We start from the raw sequence: 27321 nt of genomic DNA, 5'->3' as shown, positions 1-27321 counted from the left end.
CAGAGGGACATTGGGCAAGCCAGGCAAGGACCTTAGGCTGATGGGCACCAGTCAGAACATTGCTGACTGATTTTAATCCCAGAAGAGGCCCCCAGAAAGCACATTCATTACTTTTTGTGTGTGTGAAAATAATATCACCGTGGTGTACACCATCTGACAAAATGCTGAAGAATTCACTAAATACAACTATAATTACCATCTTTCTCTTTCCATGAGTCTTTCTTTGAAGAAACACCTTTTCATGTTTCTGTCATAGCCCATGGATTTTTTCGACTTCTCATCATTGTGTGTCTTCCTCTTAGAATCGTGGTGAGTATCCCTGCCTGTCATGTGGGAGACTGGGGTTCAATTCCCCAACGGGGAGACTAGAGTACTACCTTTTGGGCTTCCCTGGTGGCTCAGATGATAAAGAATCCGCCTGCAATGTGGAAGACCTGGGTCGGGAAGATCCCCTGAAGGAGGGCATGCCAACCCACTCTAGTATTCTTGCCTGGAGAATCCCCATGGACAGAAAAGGCTGGCGGGCTACAGGCCATGGGGTCGCAAAGAGTCAGACACGACTGAGCAACTAAGCACAGCACAGCACAGAGAAGTCACATCTTTCAGTGAACATAGAAATTTCCTGGCAATTCTCTTTGAATATTTCATCTTCTCCATTCTCTCTGCCATATCCTCTGGAATTCTGGTTAGGTATATTCTAGGCCTTCTCATAGTATCCCATCCTCCATGTCACTTAATCTTTTATTTTATTTTTTTTATGTTTTCCTATTTTCTTTAATTAGCTTGTTTCCAAATTTGATTTGTCATTTTTAATGATTTATTGCTTTTTGCTTATTTTTCCCCAGGGTGATTTCTATAAGTATATGGGGTTGCAAAGAGTCGGACACGACTGAGCGACTGAACTGAACTGAGCTGAACTGATGGTGGTTTAGTCGCTAAGTCATGTCGAACTCTTGGGACCCCATGGACTGTAACCCAACCAGAATACTGGAGTGGATTATCATTTCCTTTCCCAGGCGTTCTTCCCAACCCAGGAATCGAACCTGGGTCTTCTGCATTGCAGGCAGATTCTTTACCAACTGAGCTATGAGGGAAGCCCCATAAGTATATGAAACACATGTATTTTGTGTTTTGTTTCTGATAACACAAAAAGTGTGAAGTCTTTATGGGACTGATTCTTATTCTTATTTTTAAGTTATTTTAATTAATTAATGTATTCATTTAATGGGACAAGTTCTGGCACCTGTGTTTCTTCTGGTTCTCATTTGTGATGCCTTGTTTACCGTTTGTAATTTTTGACTGTGAGATTATTTTTAAAAATGTTTTATTTTCAGAATAATTGATATCCCCTCCTTGTTGTATTTATTTATGGCTTTCCCTGGGTCTTCGTCACTGCACACAGGCTAGTTGCAGCAAGTGGGGACTTCTCTGCTCCCAGAGCGTGGGCTCTAGAGCACAGGCTCAATAGTGGTGGCACACGGGCTTAGTTGCTCCGCGGAAAGTGGGATCTTCCCGGACCAGGGATCGAACCCACGTCTCCTATATTGGCAGGCGGATTCTTACCCACTGTACCACCAGGGAAGCTCAATGTTGGCTTGTATTGTACTTTTTATTTAGGGAAGCCTTTAAGTAATTCAGGCAAAAATAATTATGAGTCTGGGGACAAAAGTGCTTCAAAAATGATATGCCCAGAGCACCATGGAATGAGAGAAAAGCTGTCTCCATTTCTGTTAATCCTTTCTCAGTCTCTCTAAGGAAGCCATGAGTCCCTCTCAGGATATCACCTCCAAAGCCCTTCAGGCCCATTCTTTCCACCATCACCTTGCCTCTCCTCCCCCGCTTACCTCGGAAGGCCACAAAGTGAGGGAGGAACACGGCTGCCACAGCGCCTGGTTCAGCCTTGATGTCAAACAGAGGCCCTGCAGCCAGCCAGCTGTGCTGTGGGAAATTCCTGCTCAGGAACTGGTCCCAGGCACAGAATTCAATTTCAACAGTCGCTGGCCCTCTCACCTCAAAGCGGAGACCCGTATTGGGCCAGTGGTAGAAGCCGGCCACGGGCAAGTGAACGCTGTGAAAAATGAGGAGAAGTGGACACTGGAGAAGGCAATGGCAACCTACTCCAGTACTCTTGCCTGGAAAATCCCATGGACAGAGGAGCCTGGTAGGCTGCAGTCCATGGGGTCGCACAGAGTCGGACATGACTGAAGCTACTTAGCAGCAGCAGCAGGACACTGGATTACTGTACACAGACTCACTGAGCACCTACTGGGTGCCAGGCCCCATGCTGGGCACTATGGATCCTACAGTGTGGCTGTAAGCCCAGACGTTGAAGTCAGATGGATTAGAATTTGAATACTGGATAGCATATTGAAAAGCAGAGACATTACTTTGCCAACAAAGGTCTGTCTAGTCAAGGCTATGGTTTTTCCAGTGGTCATTTATGGATGTAAGAGTTGGACTGTGAAGAAAGCTGAGCACCGAAGAACTGATGCTTTTGAACTATGGTGTTGGAGAAAACTCTTGAGAGTCCCTTGGACTGCAAGGAGATCCAACCAGTCCATTCTAAAGGAGATCAGTCCTGGGTGTTCTTTGGAAGGAATGATGCTAATGCTGAAACTCCAGTACTTTGGCCACCTCATGCGAAGAGTTGACTCATTGGAGAAGACTCTGATGCTGGGAGGGATTGGGGGCAGGAAGAAAAGGGGATGACAGAGGATGAGATGGAACTCCGGGAGATGGTGATGGACAGGGAGGCCTGGCGTGCTGCGATTCATGGGGTTGCAAAGAGTCGGACACAACTGAGTGACTGAACTGAACTGAACTGGGCTTCCTGGGTGCTGCTAGTGGTAAGGAACCTGCCTGCCAATGCAGGAGACGCAAGCTGTGAGATTAAAGCAGCATAACAAGTCAAATACAACAAGTGGGCTGTCTTTGGATCATGATTAGAACAAATCATCTGCAAAGACACACTTTATACAATTGAACAGATCTGAATAAGGATTGGGCATTGGACGATATGAAAGGCTTAATTGTAAACTCCTTGACATGTGAAAAATGACATTGTGGTTATGGAAGAAAAGGTCTTTATTTGAACTTTTTGAAAGGTATCAAAAAGTTTAAGGCTAAAAGCACCCATTTCTTTGGACTTAAAAATATTGCAAAAAAAGGGGCAGAAAGTGGATAGTTGAAACAAAGTTGGTAAAATGAAGGTTGAAGCTGAATAGTGGGTACATGGAAGTTCCCTGGACTCCACTTGTGTGTATGTTAAAAAAATTTCATAACAAACTCTCTTTTTCCAGTGACTTCCTTGGTAGTCCATTGGCTAAGACCCTGAGCTCCTAATGCAGCGGGCCTGGGTTCGATCCTTGGTCAGGGAACTAGATCCCGCATGCTGCAACTAAGACCTGGCACAGCCAAAAATAAATAGATACAAATAAATATTAAAAAAATCCCAACCTATGTTCCTCCTCCTCCATCCAAACCCCTTCTTTTTTCATAATAAAACACCAACCAACATCTCAGCCCTGTCTTTCTTTGCATGGTGGTGTGGTGAGGGGATACAACGGACCAGGAATGGGGTGCAGACTGTCTGTGGGGACCCAGCATGGAGACGGAGGGGGTGGGACAGGCCAGGCCCCCTCACTTACCGGTACAGGCTCCTCTCTTCGTCAACCACCTCAGTAGCCACAGGCCCTGTGGGGCCCCAGAGGTTATCCTCAGTCCCCAGAGACTCCATGTGCTCGTTGCCCGCAGGGGTAGGAGAAGACGGACAGAAGGGTCTCGCCTGTGCTGCTTGAGGAGAGCTGCCCTCTGGAACAGACAGGGCAGTGGCCACCTTTAGGTTCTGCCTGGCTGCCCCCGGCCCCCTAGGCTAGACCACAGAGGGGCCCTTCCCAAGGCCAGTCTGCCTGCTATCCAAGGGGGCTCAATCCTGCTGCCTCCCCTTGCCCAAACCCTCCTCCCTCCCCTTTCTCACTTCCCAGAATTGTCGCTCTTCCCAGCACTCCCCGGGTGGTCAGCTTCTGAGGGGAACATGGCTCCAAAGATGGACAGGCAGGGATGGAGATGGGATTCCAGGCTTTAGAAGCCCAGAGTGGGCCTTGAGATACTGGGCTCTGGTTCAGAGTACGAGTCATGTTGTGGATATTTAGGAGAGGAACAGTCCAGCCCCCTGAAGCTGGAAGAGAGGGAAGCAGAAATCCTGCAAGGTTCGGGTAGTAGAAGATCTCTCATGGAGTCTCCTCTAGGTGTGTCTGTCCCACTCCAGAGGCAGGAGGATGGAGGGAATGACCTTTTATAAATGCCATCACTCCCTCCACCCCTGCAAGCCCACATCATGATGCTCCCAGCCTGGCCCCTTCAGACTACCTGATGCTTGTCTCTGCCGCTTGAGTGAGGATGTATTGCTCATCTCGGCTCCACCTGGGCCCTCGTGAAGGATCCTCAGACTTGGCTTCCTGGACAGAATTCATTCTCCCTGAGATCGTGGAGGATTCTGGGGGCTGTCTCCATGACATCCCCACTTGAGTTCAACTCATCGAAATCTGAACTCCTGATCCCCATTGGGCTTCTCCTGTAGTCCCTGCTTCCATGAACGGCCCCCATCCACCCAGCTGTTTATACCAGAACTGAGGCATCATCCTGACTTCTCCCTTGGCCAATCTGAGAGCTGATTGATCACCTTGACACAACCGCCAAAACAGCTCTTTTCTCTTCTCTCCACCTCCATGGCCTCCACCCTGTTCCCAGGCCCTGGCATCTGTGGCTGGAACCACTGCCTCATCTTAAAGGTTTCCCTGTTTTCACTCTTGACCCTTGGTCCACTGTCCACTCAGAAGCTGATCTGAAAATGGGAACCTGGCACAGAACTTCAGTGCTGAAGCCCTGAAATGTCTATTGATTTGGGGAGTAAGATCAAAATACTTAATGTGGCCCACAAGATGTTAGGTACTGCCCCCCATCCCCCGCCCCACCTGTGCCAGTCTCGCTGCCCCCATGGCTGTAAATCAGTGTTAAAAATCACCTGAAGGCCTGGGCTAGAACATGCATTCCTGGGCCCACCCCAAGATTCTGACTCAGCAGGTCTGGAGTGGGGCCTTTCTACTGAGCTCCTTACTGTTGTTTAGTTGCTAAGTCATGTCTGACTCTTGCCACCCTATGGACTTTAGCCTGGCAGGCCTCTCCGTCCATGGGACTTTCCAGGCAAGAACACGTGGGTGGGTTGTTATTTCCTTCTCCAGGGGATCTTCCTGACCCAGGGATCAAACCAGAGTCTCCTGTTTCAGTAGGTCGGTTATTTACTATTGAGCAGCCTGGGAAACCCACCGAGCTCCCAGGGGATGTTGATTCTGCTGCTGATTCTAAGGACCGTACTTTGAGTAGCTCCGCTCCAGGTCCCTGACCTCCTATTCCTCAAAGAAGCTAAGCTCAGTGCCTCTACTGAAACAGCAGGTAAAACATGAACCAGCTTACACTGGTTTTGCTGCCTTTAAATAAGTTAATTGATTAATGTAGCCTTGAGTTATTTAGATAGCACCCCCACGCAAGACAGAATCTGTGTCTTCAGTCTACAGAACTCAAAGAATAGAAATGTTGCCCCAGGAGCCCTTTTGGGGGCTAGAAGTCCTTCAAAAAAGGAAGATCTGGCTTCCAGCAGTGCAAGTAGCTTGTTTGGCTTATTCGAAACTAGCCAACCAGCTTCCAAGATTGACATTTCTCTAAACCCCTTAAATGTCGCCCTGAATCCTGGATCGATTTGAGAGCCTCACCCTCTGTGCCCTTGCTAGTAGACTTTGCAATAAAGCTCTTTCTTTTCTCAAAAGCCAGTGCCCTAGTCTTGGTTTCTATGCACTCTCGTTCAGCAAGCTACACCACCTCTGCCTGGAATCAACCCCTTCGGGGCCCCGCACTCCCCTCCCATCCTTCACAGCTCAGCTCAGCTGCTCTGCAGAATCCAGTGGGCCCATCAGTGTCCTTGGAGAAACCCAGATGTAGTTCTGTGGGCGGAGGTGGGAGGCAATAATTTGCACCTGCTGGGCTGAGCTCCTGGAATTTGGGCCCTTGTTCGCTGCTTGTGCCTCACTGTCGTGTGAGGGATGCAGGGCATGTTGCTCTGTGACAAGTAGACCCTCCTTCTAAAGCTAGGAGCCCTTTCCTTTCCTTTCCAGGTGAGGCACAGCTGCAGAGACTCAGGCAACAGTTGCCCTGAATTTCGGTCACAGGCCGAAATGCACCAAACTGGGAGAACGGCGCTGCAGCTGATTCCCTGGGGAGGAAGAGGGATTCTCCCATCTCAGGCTCACCCCTCCAGCCTCTCTGGCTGTGTGTCTATGTGTATTGGAGGGTGAGGGTCGGGGTGGAGGTGGTCTGGCTCTTCCTAGACTCTCTCTTTGTCTTTGTCTCCCCCTGGTGGTCATTGCTTTCCAAGTTCCAAATCTCATCAAGGCACCCATTCATCTTTTTTTTTTTTTTTTTAATCTTCTTATTGGAGAAGGCAATGGCAACCCACTCCAGTATTCTTTCCTGTGAAATCCCATGGACACAGGAGCCTGGCAGGCTACAATCCATAGGGTCACACGGAGTCGGACACGACTGAAACGACTTGGCACACGCACATTCATCTAATGGAAAGGTTTAAGCAGAGGAGTGGCATAATTCCATTCGCACTAAACAAATCAACGCCCAAACCTCTCTCTGGCTGCCGTACTTTCTTGGTTTCTTCCCGGCTCTGCCGTGTCTACCTCCACCCCACATGTCTTTCCCCATCTCTTGGTTCTTGACCTGCCCCAAGGACTCAGCCGGGCCTGGAACAGCAGGAGGGGGTTCTGAGTCTCCCCACCTTACCACATCCTGGAGACTAGCAGCTGAGGCTTCTCTCTTTCCAGGGCCCTCAGCATCTCGGTCACCTCCTTGCTCAGCTGAGTCTGGTCCAGCCTGCAAGCGCAAAGGAAGCCTGGTTCTCCCGGGACCCCTGTGTGATCCTGAGGTCCTTGGGGGCTCAGGATGGTGGAATCTACCACCTCCCAGAGGAAACTATTGCAGGTTGGGTTTGCTGGGAATTGGGCTCTGAGATGGAAAGTGGAGTGAGATTTATTAGGGGGTGTTCTTGGATCAACACCAGGGTGGCGGGGAGAGGGAAACAGGTCTGGGCAGAGAGAAAGAAGTTGGGCTGTGATGCTGTCTCAGTGGAGACCTCAGCCAAGGCTACTGGAGGCTCTGAAGTCAGGAAATGCTTGGTGGGGAGGGAGCTGGAGTTCCCCTGGTTGTAAACGGTCAGGGTTAGCCTTGGGGGAACCCACCTGCAGAATGTTTATCTCGTTATCTTGCCCCGACTTCACCTTTAGGCCTGAGAGTCTAAAGGAGGGAGTCCTGGCTGAGGGTGGCCAGGGCCCAGACTTTGCAGACCCCTCGAAGACCCTGGTTCAATCCCTGGATCGGGAAGATCCCCTGAGAAGGGAATGGAAACCGACTCCACTATTTGTGCCTGGAAAATCCCATGGACAGAGGAACCTGATGGGCTAACATCCTTGGGGTCGCAAAGTCAGATGCAACTGAGCCACCAACATTGTGATTCCCACTGTGTTTCTAAGGGCTGCTGGAGCTCAACGGAGGATGGGTGAGGTGGGGTGTGGAGCCCTACCAGGAGCTGTAAGCAAGGGCTCAGCCAGAAACAGCCAGTGGACTCCTTCTCAGGAAGTGAAGGAAAGAGGAAGTGGCTGAGACACATGGGAGGGGCTGCTGCTCAGAGAACATCGCCCTCAGGGCCTGCAGGGCGGCAAGGAGGGCTGGGGGCTCACTGCTCTTCAGCCACAGGGGACGCCAGTGCTCCAAGCCCATTTCTGTCTGAACTCTGTCCTAGTGTTTACATGCATTTTATTGATATGATGGTCCCATTAGACCAAATCTAAAGAAACCAAGTCTCAGGTGAAGAGCTGCCTGAGTCACAAGGCCTAAGTAAGCGGCGTCGCTGGTGAGGAAGCCTGGCTGACCGTCCTTTTGTCTGTCCCTTTTCTTTCCTCTGTCCAGTTCCGCGGCACTTGCCTTCCCTCCCCCCATTCCCTGCCCTCTCCCCAGAAGGGGCCCGCAGAGCCTCACCATAGGAACATGAGCTGGCAGGAAGGGTGCCTGAGTCCTTCACAGAGCAGCCTCACGCCGAGGTCGTCCAGATCATTCTGCAGCAGGTTTAGCTCCATCAGTCTGGGGCTGACCCTGAGCACGGAGGCCAGGTCCTGGCAGCAGCCAGACGTGAGGCCGCAGCCTGCCAGCCTGCAGGGAAGACACATGCGGGTCCCCAGTCAATGTCCTAACTGGCATCTGGTTTTCCTTTCTAGTACCTATGGCCCTAGGAGGGTTCTAGGGTGACACTGAGTGAGTGAAGTCAGTAAGTGAAGTCACTCAGTCGTGTCTGACTCTTTGCGACTCCATGAACTGTAGCCTACCAGGCTCCTCCATCCATGGGATTTTCTAGGCAAGAATACTGGAGTGGGTTGCCATTTCCTTCTCCAGGAGATCTTCCAGACCCAGGGATTGAACCCAGGTCTCCCACATTGTAGGCAGACGCTTTACCATCTGAGCTACCAGGGAAGTCCAAGTGTGACATTAAAGGAAGATAAAGGCATGCCTGGCTTGCAGGAACCTCGGAGATTAAAATATTCCTCTTTCAGCCAAGGAGCTACTCAGGATAGAGACCACATCCCCTTTTCACTTCCGTGTGATTCCCATGAATCCTGCTCACTCACTGTATTGATGTTGTATGATTAATTTACACCGATGTTCCACTGGGATGCCTGGATCTCATTGTTAACTACGTCGGCCCTCCCAAATGCTCAGAGTTACCTGACATATGTTTCAGCATTTTGTGGGTTTCAACATTAAGGGCGTCCACAATACAGGATGAGAAAAGAGCGAGCTTCTAATATAAGAATAAAAGTTAAGGAGGAATATGAGGGCTTCAGTGGGACTCTATCATGGCCTCCATGAGCCCTTGCTTTCTCTCTGCCCCGTGGTGCTAGGGAAGCTCCTTCTGCCTCCCCGTGCCCACTCTACAAAGTAGTGCCAACGAGGAGCAATTACAACAGTCGCTGCAGCTTGCAGGTTGGCTGTCTCAGGCCCTGGCAAAGGTGCTCAGCTCCTGCGTCCAGGAGTGTGTTGAAGCTCAATTCCAATTGCATCAGGGTTTGGCTGGCGCAGAGCCCAGAGGCAATGTCCTTGCAGCTCTCAGCTGTGAGTCCGCAGCTGCCCAACCTGTGGGAGACACGTGACCACAGCCTTGCCTTTACTTATCTGTTGATTTCCACAATCACCCATGAACAACCTGTTGAGCATCTACACCTGTGGGCCAGGTGGAGGTCAGGAAGACCCTCTAGCCTCCAGGCCTGCAGAAATGCACAGGCACTGGGGGATAGACATAGAAACAAATAACAGTAAGTCAGGTTTCGGATCTCTTTGGATCAAAATCCTCCCATGTTTTCCCAGGTCATCAGAGAGAAATGCATGGTCTTTGACCTTGTCTGTGAGACAGTGGCAGTCTGACTCCTTGTCCTCTCTGTCCTCATCTCATATTCCTTTTAGCTGCATCTCCACTGGCCTCCACACTGTTCCTTAAACACTCCAGGCATGGTCCCACCTCAGGTTCTCTGCACTGGCTGTTTCTTTTGCCTGGAACAAGCTCTGTTACCTGATAGCTCATGGCTTGTTCCCTCACCTGCTCCTGGGTCTTTGCTCAAAAGTCTCCTTGCAGGAACCTTGCCTCACTACCCTCCCTATTTAAAATGGCACACCCAGCCCCAACTCTCTACTTTTTGCTTTACTTTTCTCTCTAGTCCTTACCACACGCAATATACTTTACTTGTTCTTTTGACTTTTTGTCCCCATCCCCTCTGGAATGTAGGCTTCACTAAGAAGGAGTTTTGCCCATTTTCATTACCGCTGCTGCTGCTGCTAAGTCGCTTCAGTCATGTCCGACTCTGTGTGACCCCATAGATGGCAGCCCACCAGGCTCCCCCGAACCTGGGATTCTCCAGGCAAGAACACTGGAGTGGGTTGCCATTTCCTTCTCCAATGCATGAAAGTGAAAAGTGAAAGTGAAGTTGCTCAGCCATGTCCGACTCTTAGGGACCCCATGGACTGCAGCCTACCAGGCTCCACCACCCATGGGATTTTCCAGGCAAGAGTACTGGAGTGGGGTGCCATTGAGCTAGCTGTACCCAAGTGCCCACAGTAGTGTCTGGCACATAGTAGGCACTTAAAAAGTAGATGGTGCCCCACGGGACAAGTCAAATGCAGATGAAGGCAGAAGAAATGATTAATTTCGACAAGGGAAGGACGTGGAAATGTATGAGGAATGCCTTGAATGATGAATAGTTCCTCAGGACGCCCAACGCAAGTAAAATCTTCTTTAGATAAATGCCCAGAAGTGGAATAGCTGGCTCACATGATAGTGCTGTTATTATTTATTTATTTTTTTTGAAAAATATCTATACCATTTTTCCATGGTGGCTGCATCCATTTCCATTCTCACCAACAGTGTATGAGAAAGCACACATTTTCTCCACATCCTCTCCAATACTTGTGATTTCTACCTTTTTGATAATAGCCATTTTAACAGGCATAAAGTGATATCTTATTGCAGTTTTATTTTTTTGGCAGTGCTGTGAGGCTTACAAGACCTTAGTTCCCCAATGAAAGGTCAAGCTCAAACCCACAGCAATGGAAGCACTGAGTCCTAACCACTGGACCACCAGGGAAGTCCCCAAGTGTCCCTTCCTTAGGGACACTTTCCACTGGAGACCCTTATCTGGCCCTGTAGTCACACCTTTATTAGCATGTTTCCCTGATTAATGTCAGTCTTTTGCAACCTCTCTGAGAACAGACACCTGCCTGTGTTTGTTTGCCATAGTGACCCTGGCATCTGGCACAGTGGTGGGCCAGAGAGGGGCTCAATGAGTATCTGCTGAATGCGAGGACAGTTCCACCTCCTAGAGTCAGCGTCCGTCTTAGATCTCCGGTCCATCCCTGTTCAGAGCAGAGCCCAGGCCAGACTCACCGCAGGGTCTCTAGCTGGCACCCAGGGCATCTCAGGGCCTCACCAATACTCTGTACTGCAGAGCGGCTCAAGATGTTTCCACTCAGGTCCAGTTCCTTCAGGTTTCCAGTGACCTGGAGAACGGAGCAGAGAACCTGCCAGCGGGCCTCTGTGGCCGGGACCCAGCTCAACCTGCGGGGGAGAGAGGCACAGGAGAGGCGCGGTCAGCGTGTGCAGGGGTGGAGGCGCACGGCGGGCAGTGCCGTCCCCAGGGCTGACCAGCCTCCCTGACTGCCCCAAACACCGCAGATAGAAGAGATGGAAAATGGCTCCCTCCGCCCTCAAGAAACTTCCAGATGGAGGCGGAAGCAGACATAAACGATGAACACTTCAGGGTAGTACGGCAAGGGCTGTAGACTGACGAGCCACAGAGAAGAGGGGCCCCCAGCCCAGCGTGGCGGCAGCGGAGGGGCAGCCAACTCTAAAATAAAATGTCCAGTGTGGCTCAGTTTTGCCATGAAAACCAGCATAAAAAAGACTAGATGATATACCTCAATTTTTTATTTTTTTAAAATCTTTTGGCTGCTCTGCACAGCATGTGTGATCTTAGTTCCCTGACCAGGGATCGAGCCTGTATCTCCTGCCTTGGCAGCATGGAGTGTTAATCACTGGACCACCAGGGAAATTCCATATACCTCAGTGTTTTAAAAAAAGTTTTTATTTTTAAAAAAAAAAATTTAAAATTTTATGTTTTTAAATTATGAAAGCATGATAACACATTTACAGGAGACTTGGAAAATACAGAACAAATACATCTAGTTACATATAGTTCCACTGTTTATGATAATTATTTTTTAAGTAGGTAAATTAAGATTTTTAGTTGGAGTTTCAAGGTCAAACTCTCAAAAATTACTAGAATGAGTAGACAGAAAAGTAGAAGGATACAGTAGCTCTGAGAAGCATTATTTAACTCAACATAATTAAGATGTGTACAGTTTTCATACAACAGCACCATATACTTCAATTCTTAATGATGGTCATTTCTGAGTGATGGCTTCTGGTTGATATTAATTTATGTCTTTTTGCTTCTCTACATATTCTTATTTTCCTATAATGGACATGGGTTTTGCTGTGAGAAAAAAACCTCAAAAGTCTGAAAAAGCAAAAACCCAAATCCAGCGTTTCTTCCTCTCTTTTCTGGTTTCCTTGTGTGTGATTGGGCTTCCCTGGTGGCTCAGACAGTAAAGAATCTGCCTGCAATGCAGGAGACCCAGGTTCAATCTCTGGGTTGGAAAGATCCCCTGGAGAAGGGAATGGCAACCCACTCCAGTAGCCTGGAGAATCCCATGGACAAAGGAGTCTGGCGGGCTACGGCCCATGTGTCATAGAGACTCGGATGCAACTAACACTTTCACTTTTTTCCCACTTTTTTGGTGTGTGATTACTCCCTTCCTGTGGGCTTCCCATGTGGTGCTAGTGGTAAAGAATCTGCCCACCAAAGCAGGAGACACAAGAGAACTTCTGGGTTTGATCCCTGGGTCAGGAGGATCCCCTGGAGTAGGAAATGGCAACCTGCTCAGGTATTCTTGCCTGGAAAATCGAGTAACCTGGCAGGCTACAGTCCATGGAACCACAAAGAGTGGGATACGACTGAGTGTGCGTGTGTGTGTGCACACACACATGCACACACTCTCTTTCTGCAGCCAACCTCATGCCTTGCCGTCTGTTACCGTAGCATCATACTCAGTTGTAATTACCAGGTGGTTGTGTGTCTTCTACCCCAGGTTTTGAATTCTTTGAGGCAGGAGTTGTGTTTGTTCATCTGTGATCTGGAGGATCTGGCCTAAAAGCAGTGCCAGATAAATATTCACAGAACAAACCATAAAAGGACTAAATGACCAATACTGCAACTGAGGTGGGGGAACCTGGGTGGGGAAGTTAATGGGGTTGGAGGATGTTTAGAGAAAACTCTGCTGTCACACTCAGGTTGTGGGGGGTGGGTTTTAGGCTAAGTGCCTGGGGTACAAGAGTGCATTATTGACACAAACAGAGAAGTCAGATGTGCAGGGAAAAATGTACCTTTCAGACACACACATTTTGTGATGGAGGAGATCTCTGGACCAATGCCATGGTCAACAGCTGTCAAGGGGAGTGTCTGAAGCAGCTGAGGGAGGGGTTGCTTACAGATAAACATGAGGGAGAAAGAGAGGCAGGTGGGCTTCATGGAGGGGAAAGCAGGTCAGCACAGGAGGTGGAGAATATGGTGGTCATCAAAGAGACAGGGAGAGCAGTGGCAGGACACAGCGGGCCCACCCAGAGGCAGGCAGGGCACGTCACATGGATGGAGCCTCCTGCAGGGGATCTTAGGCAGATGGGGGATGGTGGTTGGATCTGCCGTGGTGGTCACTGCAGACCCCGATCCTTGAACCCCTGGGGTTAAGTTTAGTGAAAGTGATTCCAGTGCCTAGGAAGGCGGAGCCAACAGAGGAGACGGAGAGAAGAGAGGGTAGGGGTACTCACAGCACTGTGTCAGTGGGCCTGCATGCTCCTGGATGTTGTCTGCCCTCATTCAGCTGAAGCCGCTGCACGTGGCTGCAGAATCTAATGCAGAAAGTGAACACGAGCAGCTCCATGCTGGTTCGGATGTACACTCTCGTTCCTTGGAAGTGGGCCATTGCTTGTGTCAGGAACTCTTCGTCCTGAATCTCATACAAACAGTGAAACAATTGCAGAGAGTAATGCTCACACCAGAGTTCCAATTCAGCCCGCCGCAGCAGTGACTCCCGCTTTCTCTCCCAAGACAGCTTGCATTGGAAAATGTTCTCCATCTCTCTCGCTCCTTGCTCACTCAAAAGGCCGGATAGGAAATGCACGGTTGGTGCCCTAAACAGGTTATTGATCCCATACACTTCTACCAACTTTTCCATGCTTCTAGTGCTGTTAGGATGGTCACTTTTGTCCTCCATGTCCCCTAAAGCAAAGGACACTGCTGCAAAGAACTCCTGGAAACACAGGTGAGTGAAGCTGTAGTTCAGAGATGTGGGGTGCTTTTGAAGAACATCCATCTTTAAGGGAGTGGCGTTGATGACCCCATCTAATCCATGCTTCTTGAGGTCCCCTGGACTGAACAGAGTCTTTCCTTGCCAGATACCCTCAGCAGCAAGAGTACAGAAGCCCCTCAGCTGAGTCCCCAGGGGCTGAGCTTGGATAGCTTGGGCAAGGTAGCGCAGATAGAGGGCTGTCATGGTCTGCAACCTCAGTGAGAGTTCTTCCCCTGCCTCCATCTGCTGCTTCAGGCAAGTGCAGGCCAGCCAGGACACCAAGGGCGTGAGACACATGGTCAAGAGCGCTTGGTTTGATTCAACCACGCTAAAGGCTCTAGTTGCTTGGCTTTCCTCTGTGAAATATTCATAGAAATAGTCCTTCCTGGAAGACTCGGAGAACCCCAGGACCTCCACCCAACATGGCTGCTTCAAAGAAGGAATGAACTTCTGCAGAGCTGCAGTCCGAGCTGTAATCAGCAAGGATGCCTCTGGAAATATGGTTTTCTCCAGCAAACTGCCCAGCAGTGTCTGCACGGGCTGCTGCTGGCTCCAGTTCAGACAGAGCTCTGCCCTCTGCTCCTCTGCGACCCATTCCAGTTCATCTAAACCATCGAGGATGAAGAGCAGCTGCTCCAGCTGAGATTGGAACTGTCCAGCGGGAGCTGCAGTGGCAGACTGGTCTTTTGTGATGAGTTCCTCCAGACTTGTCAGCTTGGACGTGGCCAGCTCTCTGCAGTTGAAGTAGAAGACACGCTGGAAGTGGTTTCTGTATAGCTGGCCCTCCTCCCAGGCTCTTCTTACATGCCTGGCTAGTGTGGACTTCCCAGTTCCAGCAACTCCATGCAATACGACTGTGTGAGGCCCTTCCTGGGGACCCAGGTCTGAGCCAAATAAGTCTCTGACCTCAATCAAATGCCCTTGCTCCTCAACCACCCCGTGATCCCAGCTTTCCTGGTTCAAGGACTCGTAGTCTTTGTGGTAAGGAGTGTGTAGAAGTAGCAACTGCACAAATTTTGGGTGCAAATCTTCATTTTTCCATGACCAGGTGGAGTAAGGTGTCTCTCTCCTTTGATACTGGTATCTCTCTCTGCTTCCTAAGTAAGGGAGGGAGAGATAAAACATAAAGGTATAGGATAGTTTTTTCATTTGTCTCTCCTTCCAATACTCAACAACTGTTTTTTGCACCTGCTCAAGCCACATGCTGTGCTGGCTGCTGATTCAGAAATAAAGGAAACAGAGACTAGAAAAACAGTAGAGAGGCTGGTGAGATATCTGCCCTCCCACATTCATTACAGCACTATTCATGATATAGAAGCATGATACGAAACAACCTAAGTTGTTTCAGTGGATGAATGGATGGATAAAGGTGATATAGTCTATTGATCTAGGTATCTACCTATCTCTCTATAATGGAATATTATTCAGCCATAAAAAGAAGGAAATCCTGACATTTTTGATAACATGGATGAACCTGGAGGGCATTATCCTAAGTGACATAAGCCAGACAGAGAAAGACAAATACGTATGGTATCACTTATATGTGGAATCTAAAAACAAAAAAAATTTAACCTTATAGAAACAGAGAGAGGAATAATGGTTTCCAGGGATGAGGGGGTGAGGGAAATTGGGAGATGTTGATAAAAGAATACAAACTTTCAATTTTAAAATGAATTATTTTTGAGGCTTTGATGTACAGTATGATGATGATAGCTAATAATACCATACTATATGTTTGAAATTTGCTAAGATAGCAAATCACAAGCATTCCCCTCACACACACACACACAAAGGTATTCAAGGTGATGGATGTGTCAATTAACTTGATTGTAGTAATTGTTTCACAATGTATATCAAATCTGTACACTTTTAACATAGTATAATTTTATTTATCAATCATGCCTCAATCTTGGCTGGAAAAGCCAAAGAAAAAGAATTCAGCATTAGGAAAAGATGTATTTCTTCTGAATTGGTCTTTTCCATTCTATTGAGCAGGGCTTCCCAGATGGTACAGTGGTAAAGAATCCACCTGCCAATGGAGAAGATTCGGGTTTGAACCTTGGGTCAGGAATATCCCCTGGGATAGGAAATGGCAACCTATTCCAGTATTTTTGCCAGGAGAATCCCATGGACTGTGCTTGCCATGGAGTTGCAAAGAACTGGACATGACAAAGTGACTGAGAGGGACTGGGGGCAGGAGGAGAAGGGGACGACCGAGGATGAGATGGCTGGATGGCATCACTGACTGGATGGGCGTGAGTCTGAGTGAACTCCGGGAGTTGGTGATGGACAGGGAGGCTTGGCGTGCTGTGATTCATGGGGTCGCAAAGAGTTGGACACGACTGAGCGACTGAACTGAACTGAACTGAACCAACCCATTGTCTTTCCATTTTTGCCCTGGTTGCTAGGATGCTCAGAATCAATGAATGTTATTTGGTAACAGCTAATTAGCCTCTTGGCTTTCATATTTACTTCTTCATGTTTAAGGTTATTGCTTTTGTATGTTTTGGTAAGATGCCTCTTACATATTACAAAATTCTTGCTTCTTTTCTTCTTTTTCTTCCTCCCTCCCTCCTTCTTTTCCTTCCTTCCTTCTTTCTTTCCTTCCCGGAATGGGAAAAGTTATGATTAATTAAGTCTGTTAATTCATCTCCAACTTGGGTCACATTTTAGGACCATGAATTCTACAAGTATACTCCTACCTGGGTGTGGAAGGGATCATTTTAACAAAACATCTCTCAGATTTCAAAAGGGACTTCACTCATCATTGAGATCAATGTTAAGAAGATGCCTTGTGCATGTCCTAAGCCACTTCAGTCATGTCTGACTCTTTATGACCCTAAAGACTGTGTGGCCCACCAGGCTCCTCTGTTCATGGGATTCTCCAGGCATGAATACCGGAGTGGCTTGCCATAAAACCAGGGGGATCTTCTCCCTCCAGGGGATCTTCGTGACCCAGATGTCAAGCCTGCTTTTCTTACATCTCCTCTATTGGCAAGTGGGTTCTTTACCACTAGCACCACCTGGAAGCCTGTAGATGACAAAGGAAGCGGAACATTAAATGTGTGGATAGTGTCATTTGGAACCAAACATGGAACAGCAGACTGGTTCAAGTGTGTGAAAGGAGCGTGTCAAGGCTGTATATTGTCACCCTGGTTATTTAACTTATACCGAGAGTACATCATGCAAAATGCTGGGGTGGATGAATCACAAGCTGGAATCAAGATTGCCAGGAGAAATATCAATAACCTCAGATATGCAGGTGACACCACCCATATGGAAGAAAGTGAAGAGGAACTAAAGAGCCTCTTGATGAAGGTGAAAGAGGAGAATGAAAAAGCTAGCTTAAAACTCAACATTCAAAACTAAGATCATGGCATCTGGTCCCATCACCTCATGGCAAATAGATGGAGAAACAGTGGAAACAGTGACAGACTTTATTTTCTTGGGCTCCAAAATCACTGCATATGGTGACTGCAGCCATGAAATTAAAAGACGCTTGCTCCTTGGAAGAAAAACTATGACAATCCTAGATAGCATATTAAAAAGCAGAGACATTGCCGACAAATGCCCATCTAGTCAAAGCTATGGTTTCTCAAGTAGTCATGTATGCGTGTGAGAGTTGGGCCACAAAGAAAGCTGAGTGCTGAAGAACTGATGCTTTTGAACTGTGGTGTTGAGAGTCCCTTGGACAGCAAGGAGATCAAACCAGTCAATCCTAAAGGAAATCAACCCTGACTATTCACTGGAAGGATTGAGGCTGTAGCTGAAGCTCCAATACTTTGGCCACTTGATTCGAAGAGCTGACTCATTGGAAAAGATCCTGATGCTGGGAAAGATAGAAGGTAGGAGGAGAAGGGGGAGACAGAGGATGAGATGGTTGGATGGCATCACCGATTCGATGGATATGAGTTTGAGTAGGCTCTGGGAGTTGGTGATGGACAGGGAAGCCTGGTGTGCTCCAGTCCATGGAGTTGCAAAGAGTTGGACACGACTGAGCAACGGAACAACAGCAGTGGCATTAGAGAGAGTGGAAGCTGAATTCCATCTCTGCCATTCTGAGAGTTTATATTTTCGAGCCTCAGTCTTCTTATTTCCAAGGTGGAATAATAATAACATCCATCTCCTGGAATGGTCATGAAATTTTATACTGTGCAAGCAGAGCACATGGCATGGAGCCTGGCACAGAGACAGTGTGCACCTGACTTGCTCCAGGCCATCTGGGGGCTGAGAAGCTCAGCAGAAATGGACTCTAGGCCAGTGCCTGTCCACTAACCAGGTGATGTGTCTCCTGTACTGGATAATACTCCTGCATTTTAATTTCCAGGGGCTTCCTGGAAACAGTGCCTTAGGCAGGTGGAGAGATTCTGGCAGAAGGATTTCTTTTTTAAATTTTTTTAAAATTAGTTGTGCTGATTTATTCTCGGCTGCACTGGGTTTTCATGGCGTTGTGGGCTTTTTGCTGGTTGTGGCAAGCAGGGGCTACCCTTTGTTTTGGGGGGCTCTGGCTTCTCAGTGCAGTGGCTTCTCTTGATGTAGAACATGGGCTCTCGGGCGTGTGGGCCTCAGTTGTTGTGGTGCACTGGCCTAGCTGTTCTGCAGTATGTGGGATCTCCCTGGAATGGGAATCGAACCCAGGTCCCCTTCATTGGCAGGCAGATTCTTAACCACTGGACCACTAGGGAAGTCCCAGCAATAGGATTTTAGGAGAGAGGTCTCAGAGGTCTACCAGACCCTTTCTGCTTAGTATATCAACCTGGCCCCCATCCATGTCTTTGCCTCACCACCCCTTTCTGGAAGCTCAGCAGGGCCTTACCTGTGCAGCTGTTTTCAGATGTTTCAACCAGTGGCCATACAGTCCCAGGACCCTCCTTCTCTCTGGGCTCTGGACGTGGGAGTTCACAAACTCTCAGAACTGCGGTGGATGTGGGGTCATTGGGTAACTCTTGGCTTGGTGACTCATGATATGGGGAACTTGGAAAACCTTGGCGAATGCTTAGGGAAAGGTCTTCAGGGGAGAAAGACAGGAAAGAAAGAACCATTTATTGAGCATCGATTTCAGGCTCATACATTTTAAATTCTCACAAAAATCCTGTGAGATTGTGTTGGTAATCCAATTTTTAAAATCACAAAGATAGAGGTACAATTTAATCCTCTTAATGCTCTGAAACTTCCTCTCTCAGGTAGAAAGATTTTGATAAACCACTTGGGGAAGGGAGTTAAGCTGCCCATTTCAAGCAACAACAAATAGTTACTAAGTGGTATTCTAAAGTGGTGGGTCCTCTTCATTGCCAGGCACTGTTTAAATTTTTTTAATATTTATTTATTTATTTGGCTGCACCGGGTTTTAGTTGCAGCTTGTGGGTTTGTCTTTTTTTTTTTTAAGTAATAAAAGTTGTTTATCAGTTTTCACAATCAATACCCAGACAAAAAATAGAAGATAATTACAATTACGACTTGTGGGTTTTTTCAGTTGTGACATACACACTCTTAGTGATAGCATGTGGGATGTAGTTCTCTGACCAGTAAAGAACCTGGTTCACCTGCAGTGGGAGTGGAGTCTTAGCTGCTGGATGAACAGGGAAGTCGCTAAATGCTTTATCATTTTATTCATACACTGTTTTGCCAGACAATGAAACTCAGGATATGCAAGTTGGGGGCAGAGGGGAGCTGCTCTGTGTCTTCAATAACGGAAGAGTCAGTGAGACTGGGTAGTGTGTGTGGGGAAGGACAAGAGAGAAGAAAGCTGGTGGGGGCACAAGAGGGGACCTTTGTGGGCAGAGAGACGTACAAAGTCTAACACTTTTCTTCTACAACATCTTGTAGAGTCTATATCATATATCTGAACTTCTGCGCACATGGGTTATTTTAGTGTGGAGTTTGAGATGTGTAAATTCTGTACTGTGGCCTGGGTTGGTGTGCAGAGTAGAAAACTGAGTAGATCAGATGAGGAAATTGAGACACAGGAGGATGAAGTGATTTGTTCTGTGTCATAGAGCAAGTGGGTGAAGTCAGGGTGGAAACTGAGGGCAGTGGAGCTTGTGACCATCATTGTTGAGGCTTGGGAGTAGAGTGGTGAGAGTAGGCATAGAAGGAATGGGAAGGGACTTCTTTGGTGGTGCAGTGGGTAAGAATTTGCCTGCCAATGCAGGGGACACAGATTTGGTCCCTGGTCTGGAACGATTCCACATGCCGCAGAGCAAGTGAGCCGTGAGAGCCACGACTGCTGAGCCTGTGAGCCTAGAGCTTGTAGTCTGCAACAAAGGAAGCCACTACAGTGAGAAGCATGAGCACTGCAATGCAAAGTAGCCCCCGCTTGCCACAGTGAGAGAAATCCAGTGTGCAGCAACGAATACCCAGCGCAGCCAAGAGTACTGGAGTGGCTTGCCATCTCCTCCTCCAGGGATCTTCCCAACTCAGGGATCAAACCCATGTCTCTGGCATCTCCTGCATTGGCAGGTGGATTCTTTACTGCTAGCGCCCCCTGGGAAGCCCAAGTTGGGGATGGGGACGTTCAAACAGCAGCAGCAGATGGAGGGAGAAATGACTGCATCAGGATATGGGTGGTTCTAGGCTCCAGCCCCAGAGAAGGCAATGGCACCCCACTCCAGTACTCTTGCCTGGAAAATCCCATGAACAGAGGAGCCGGGTAGGCTGCAGTCCATGGGGTCGCTAAAAGTTGGACACGACTGAGCGATTTCCCTTTCACTTTTCACTTTCATGCACTGGAGAAGGAAATGGCAATCCATTCCAGTGTTCTTGCCTGGAGAATCCCAGGGATGGGGGATCCTGGTGGGCTGCCGTCTATGGGGTTGCACAGAGTCGGAAACAACTGAAGCGACTTAGCAGCAGCAGCAGCAGCAGGCTCCAGCCCTGGCTCTGTCTTCAGATGCTGTGTGAACTTGCACTTTGATACTGAGATGAGAAGAGGAAGAGGCCGGGGTGTGGCTGGGGTTTGAAACCTGGGTGACTCAGGATGATAGAGGCCAAAATAAGAGAAGTCAGGAGAGGGAACCGGCTTAGGCTGAGGGGTGAGCCTACCCTTCTCTTGGGGTTTATCTGGAGAACTGAGTCCTCCTTGGAACTTTTTAAACCACCCTGAACCCCAGGATCTTCATAGTCCACTGAGGTTGTGAGCTGAGCTCTGCCTGGGCAAGGACCACATTGCACCAGGTTGGGGGAGATTCACTGTCTGACTGGTGTGAGTCTCAGCGTCCCCGCCTATCAAATTGGAAGGAGTGCAGTCTCAGCAGAGGGACGCTCCTGAAAGATCATTTTTAGGCCCACTGTGCCCACCACCCTGGCTCCTGGTTCCTCCAGCCTTCTGTAGTTTCTTCTGACTGGGTCTGCATGGAGTTACAAGCTCACTGGCTGCCTCAAAGCTGCCCCCCACCCCACGCCTCAGGGCCCCTCAGCAAGCCTCACCTTTCCTATATCCCGATGCCAAAATTAGGGGGCTCGGACTCCGTTTCTTTGACTGCTTGAGCACTGGTTGCTTAGGCTTGCAGACTTTCAACACTTCAGTGGAGGTGGGCCAGCTAGGAGACTCCAGGTTGGGTGCACTTGGTGAGTGGGAGAATGAGGAAGACAGGGCTGTGGGGAGCAGACAAACAGGTTGGAGGATTGCCAGGGGAAGGGGCAGGAGCCAGGGTTGAGGCCTGGGTTCTCCAGCCAAGAAGAACAAGAGAGGTCTTCTGTCTCAACCAACAGAGGTCAAGAGGGAGACCATTGCAGCCTGCCTCTTGTAGGAGGATGATTTCCTGATGCTGCTGGAGGGTTTATCCTGATTCGGGGTCCAGAAGATTTGTGTCTGTGTCCTGACTCTCTTTCTACCTCCTCATGGAAGTTGAGCCCCCTCTGTGCGCCTCTCCTTGGTGGGGTGAAGAGTCCCACCTCCCAGGGCTGCTGATTAATAATAATAACTGCAGTGACAGCAACAGTAGCAACAGAGCTCCTATTTTTTTTTTTTTTTGTTTGTTTGTTTTTGAGTACTTACTACGTCTTAGGGGCTTCCCTCATAGCAAAGTCGATAAAGAATCTGCCTGCAATGCAGGAGACCCGAGTTCAATTCCTGGGTCAGGAAGATCCCCTGGAGAAGGAAATGGCAACCCACTCCAGTATTCCTGCTTGGGAAATCCCATGGACAGAGGAGCCTGGTGGGGTACAGTCCATGGGGTCGCAAAGAGTCGGAATAAAACACCACTAGACTCTTAGACTCTGTGCTAAATATTTAATATGGACTATCTCTCTAACCCTTACATAGTCCAAGGAGGTAGGCTCTTACTCTCCCATTTTACAGATGTAGAAACAGAGGCACAGAGCAGTGAAGTGACTCGCCCAGTGTGGCAGTGCCCAGTTCCCAAGTCCGTGCTTATAACACAAGGCCAGGCAAGTGCCTGCTTAGGAGTCGGGCATGAAACCCCCAACCCTCCCTTCCAGTTGCCCTTCTGAATTCCAGCCTCCTCCCTCTCTGGCCCTCTGAGCACCCCTTCCAGGCCCTGTGAGGACCACACGGGATCCTAGGGATCCACTTGGCTAGAAGAGGAATCCAGCAACCTCCCCTCCCCACCCCAGTAAGCCTCTTGGCTGCAGGCTGGCCTAGGTCTGGATGCCACCTGATCGGGCAGTCCTAAATCACCGCCCAGGGGAAGGTGTGTGTGTGTGGGTTCTCTGGTGGGGGGGTGAGGAGATTGACAGTGGGCAGAGGAGGCTTTGTAAGCACCTGAATTCAAGTCTGTCTCTTCGAGGGTCTTGGTGCATGCCATTTGGTTGTTCATGTGCGGTCCCTTGGTGTAGCTGGCCTTGCACCTGAGCTGTACCTTCTTGATCACGATCTTGGGGCTCCTTGGCTTCTCTGGTTGAGCATGGATCACCTCAGGAGACTGCAAGCAGGGTTCCTTATCAGGCAACCGAAGCCGGGGCTCCTTATTGAACAGCCGAAGCCGGAGCTCCTTCAGCCTCTCTTCCCGTTCCTTCAGCCTCTCTTTCTTCTTTTCTTCCAAGTCCTCCATGCTCCGGGCTTCACTAGCCAGCGCTGCTGGGCTGGGGGACCCTGGGGGTGTCAACTATAAATTGGCACTTGCCATGGGCACTGGCTGTCTACCTCTACAAGGATTAAATCATATGCTGCTGCAGCTGCTGACCTTTAACATCCCCTGAAGGGAGTTCAGGACGGAGATCAGGAATAGGGCCCTCTGTGCTCAAGGAAAACCTGGCACAACAGGTCTTCAGAGCGTTAGGTCTTTTCTGGAGCTGATTTTTATGAGCCCAGTTCTTGCATCTCCTCTCATCTAGAAAAGCACTAAAATCCTTCATGGGGAGGTATGCTCCTCGTGACGAGCAGAAGCCTGCAAATACAGGTTGCATGAACTCCCCCTTTATCAAAATCACATAGGTACTGACCTTCCTCTGTCTCCCTCTTTGGAGCAGTTTCTCAGTGCTATCTGAAATGCTGTCTTCTGGGCTGCAGTCCTCATTTTGCCTTCAATAAAACTCGACTGGCAACTCTCAGGTCATCTTTTTTTTTTAAAGACAGCAGGGATTTTTACGGGGAGAGGGTGGATGTCGGGTTGGTGAGGACAGTCAGGAAGGCAGAGAATAGCCACTTCCTGGACCCCTACCAATGCAGGACTCTCATGGGGATCACTGCTCTTCACCTGGCAAACTCCTATTCAGCATTTAGAATCAGTTTTATAAAACCCCAGGGCATCTGCTGATAGACTTTGTTGGGAGAAGGGAGGGGAAAAGGAGTGGGAGGAAAAGCCATAGGAAGAGGGGGGTCCAGAGGGGGCCTGGGAGACACTGGAAGAGGTCAGCTTCCTGGGTGCCAGGGTGGAGCGTGAGGTCGGTCAGGAGGGTGAAGGGGCAGGGCTGGGATGGTGGGTGAGATGCGCTGGGCACTTACTGTTCTGTGTCCCTCGGAGTCTTCCTTCTCCTGGGACTTGGACACTTGGGACCAAGCCTTGATGTGGACAGGAGGTAGGGGCTTTCAGAGCCAAGGGTTGAGTTCAGAGCTGTCTGTCCTCAAGTCTCCTCAGATCTCTCCTGGCTCTGGGTCACTGACCTGGGAGAACAGTCCTCACCATGTCAGAGCAGGCATGGGAGTCACCAAAAGGACCCACTTGAGAGTGCAGCCTGAGAGAGGGGGGTCAGGACAGGCATCTTCTGCAGCCTCTCAGTTTTCAGGGCTTCCTGAACCCCACTGCACATCCTGCCATGCTAGGAGGGGCACCAGGGTGTGTGTTGCAGGCCCAGGGGGCTGCCTGCTTTGTGAGCAGCTTGGCACGCAGCTAGTAAACATCTCTGCTTGAAAGCGGAACAACCCTGCCGCATCTCAGCAAATCCAGGCCTCTGGGGAGTAGGCATGGACTTTCTTCCTTTTTTGTAGAATCCTCAGGGTTGGAGACTCCTGGCAGAGGCACGATGTTACCTAACTCAGTTCCTGTTGTGTAATGGTTTCTGGCCTTAACTCGCCCTGGGCTGGAGGGGACCAGGCCTAAGGTGCTTCACTGACTCCTCGTGTGACTGATACCTTTCTCTGAACCTCAGTTTGCTCATCTATCAAATAAGACATCATAGGTTTGCAAAGAGGCTCCAATTAAATACTGGAGTAGGTAGCCTTTCCCTTCTCCAGGGGATCTTCCTAACCCAGGGATTGAACCCAGGTCTCCCGCAATGTAGGTAAATTCTTTACCAGTTGAACCACAAGGGAAGCCCAAAAGCTCCTCAGTTCAGTTCAGTTCAGTTCAGTTCAGTCACTCAGTCGTGTCCGACTCTTTGTGACTCTTCACGCCCCTTCCTATGTAGTACAAGGATTAGACTGTATGGCCAAGAGACTATTTTGGAGGTAATGATGGTCTGTCACTTCTAAATTCAGATTATAAAAGGATTCATAAAGACAACGATGGCTTCCATCCTGAGCCCCTGTCTCTGCTGGGTTACTCGTGCTGGGAGGAACCAGTTGCCGAGTTGTCAGTGTCTTGATACAGGAGTCCGCGAGAAGAGGAACCAAAGCTTCCTTCCTACAGTCACAAGAGTAAGTTGGAAGTGAATCCTCCAGCCTCAGGGGAGCTCCAGACGACTTCAGCACCAGCTGATACAGTTGCTACAGCTTGTGAGATACTGAGTCAGAGACAGCTAAACAGCCACCAGATTCCTGACTCACAGAAACTGTGAAGGGACAAATATCTGTTGTTTTAAGCTACCGAGTTCTGGCGTAAGCGGTTTTGTCACAATCAGTTCAGTTCAGTCGCTCAGTCGTGTCCTACTCTTTGCGACCCCATGAATCGCAGCACGCCAGGCCTCCCTGTCCATCACCATCTCCCGGAGTTCACTCAGACTCATGTCCATCGAGTCAGTGATGCCATCCAGCCGTCTCATCCTCTGTCGTCCCCTTCTCCTCCTGCCCCCAATCCCTCCCAGCATCAGAGTCTTCTCCAATGAGTCAACTCTTTGCATGAGATGGCCAAAGTACTGGAGTTTCAGCTTCAGCATCATTCCCTCCAAAGAACACCCAGGGTTGATCTCCTTCAGAATGGACCGTTTGGATCTCCTTGCAGTCCAAGGGACTTTCAAGAGTCTTCTCCGACACCACAGTTCAAAAGCATCAATTCTTCGGCACTCAGCTTTCTTCACAGTCCAACTCTCACATCCATACATGACTACTGGAAAAACCATAGCCTTGACTAGACGGATCTTTGTTGGCAAAGGAATGTCTGCTTTTCAATATGCTATCTAGGTTGGTCATAACTTTCCTTCCAAGGAGTAAGCGTGTTTTAATTTCATGGCTGCAATCACCATCTGTTGTGATTTTGGAGCCCCCCCAAATAAAGTCTGACACTGTTTCCACTGTTTCCCCATCTATTTCCCATGAAGTGATGGGATCAGATGTCACAATCTTAGTTTTCTGAATGTTGAGCTTTAAGCCAACTTTTTCACTCTCTACTTTCACTTTCATCAAGAGGCTTTTTAGCTCCTCTTCACTTTGTGCCATAAGGGTGGTGTCATCTGCATATCTGAGGTTATTGATATTTCTCCTGGCAATCTTGATTCCAGCTTGTGCTTCTTGCAGCCCAGTGTTTCTCATGATGTACTTACTCTGCATAGAAGTTAAATAAGCAGGGTGACAATATATAGCCTTGATGCTTTTAGTAACCTTTAAAAATGTTATACATAAGTGTTAGTTTTTTTTTTTAATGGTTAATAAGCACAGTGGAGGACTCTATGGCAAGAGGTATAGCAAGAGAGAAGAGTTTTCTTTTTCCCACCCCCCAACACCAACATTCTGGATACCAGCTAGGGTTCCTCCAACTCAACTCACTTCTTCCTTTCTTTGTTTGTTTTTCAAGATTTGAAAAATTTATTTTGGCAGCTCAGGGTCTTCATTGCTGTGCCTGGGTTTCTCATTGCTGTGGCATCTCTTGTTGCAGAGCCTGGTCTCTAGGCACATGAGCTTCAGTAGCTGTGGCTCCCAGGCTCTAGAACACAGGCTCAGTAGTTGTGGTACACATGGGCTTAGTTGCCCTGAGGCATCTGAGATCCTCCTGGACCAGGGACTGAACTCCTGTTGCGTGCATTAGCAGGCAGATTTTTATACACTGTGCCACCAGGGAAGTCCTCAGTTCACTTCTGACCCTAACTACCCAGAGTAAGTGAAGACGCCATGGTTGATGGGGCTCAGTCCCACAAGACCACCCCCCGCTTCATACACAAGTTGCAAATGGGGTTTCCTGGGTTCTCTACTTTTCTGTTTGAAGAGATTACCCAGGTTTGATCATTTGTTAGAACAACTCATAGAACTCAGGAAAACAATTTAGTTACCAGTTTCTTGTAAAGGATACAAGTGGGGAATAGCCAATTAGTGATACACATGGTAAAGTTGACATTTTTTAAAAAATTTACTTTTAATTGCAGGATAATTGCTTTACAATGTTGTGTTGGTTTCTGTCGTACAGCAATATGAATCAGACATAAGTATGCATGTATCCCCTCCCTCTTGAACCTCCTTGCCACCCCACCCCTCGAGGTTGTCACAGAGCGCTGGGTTGATCTCCTTGTGTTACACAGCAATTTCTCACTCATCATCTATTTTACACATGGTAATATGTTTCAATGCTGCTCTCTCAATTCTTCCTACCCTCTCCTTCTCCTGAGTGTCCACAAGTCCCTTCTTTATGTCTGCATCTCTATTCCTGCCCTGCAAATAGGTTTGTCAGTACATTTTTCTAGATTTCATATATATCTGTTAATAAACAATAT

The 27321-nt window shown here is 48.7% G+C and overlaps 1 protein-coding gene across 1 annotated transcript in view; it reads right to left on the bottom strand.

Moving 5' to 3' along the window:
• NLRP1 (NLR family pyrin domain containing 1) overlaps positions 1–24637 on the bottom strand; it is a 31557-nt gene extending 6920 nt beyond the window's left edge. The window contains exons 1-13 of the mRNA XM_052657890.1: positions 24596–24637; positions 23969–24025; positions 22787–22946; positions 21490–21657; positions 18881–19072; positions 13544–15161; positions 11045–11215; positions 9073–9243; positions 8095–8265; positions 6844–6933; positions 4369–4457; positions 3648–3810; positions 1845–2068 (exon numbers count right to left, since the gene is read on the bottom strand). Of these exons, the coding sequence (XP_052513850.1) occupies positions 1845–2068; positions 3648–3810; positions 4369–4457; positions 6844–6933; positions 8095–8265; positions 9073–9243; positions 11045–11215; positions 13544–15161; positions 18881–19072; positions 21490–21657; positions 22787–22946; positions 23969–24025; positions 24596–24637 (3316 nt within the window). The remainder of the gene's footprint in view (positions 1–1844; positions 2069–3647; positions 3811–4368; positions 4458–6843; positions 6934–8094; positions 8266–9072; positions 9244–11044; positions 11216–13543; positions 15162–18880; positions 19073–21489; positions 21658–22786; positions 22947–23968; positions 24026–24595) is intronic.
• Between the last annotated feature and the right edge of the window lie 2684 nt (positions 24638–27321).

The sequence above is a fragment of the Budorcas taxicolor genome, chromosome 19 (genome assembly GCF_023091745.1).
Source record: "Budorcas taxicolor isolate Tak-1 chromosome 19, Takin1.1, whole genome shotgun sequence".
NCBI classification, from domain to species: domain Eukaryota; kingdom Metazoa; phylum Chordata; class Mammalia; order Artiodactyla; family Bovidae; genus Budorcas; species Budorcas taxicolor.
Note: the sequence above shows the minus strand (reverse complement) of the source record. Positions and strands in the feature narration are given on the sequence as shown.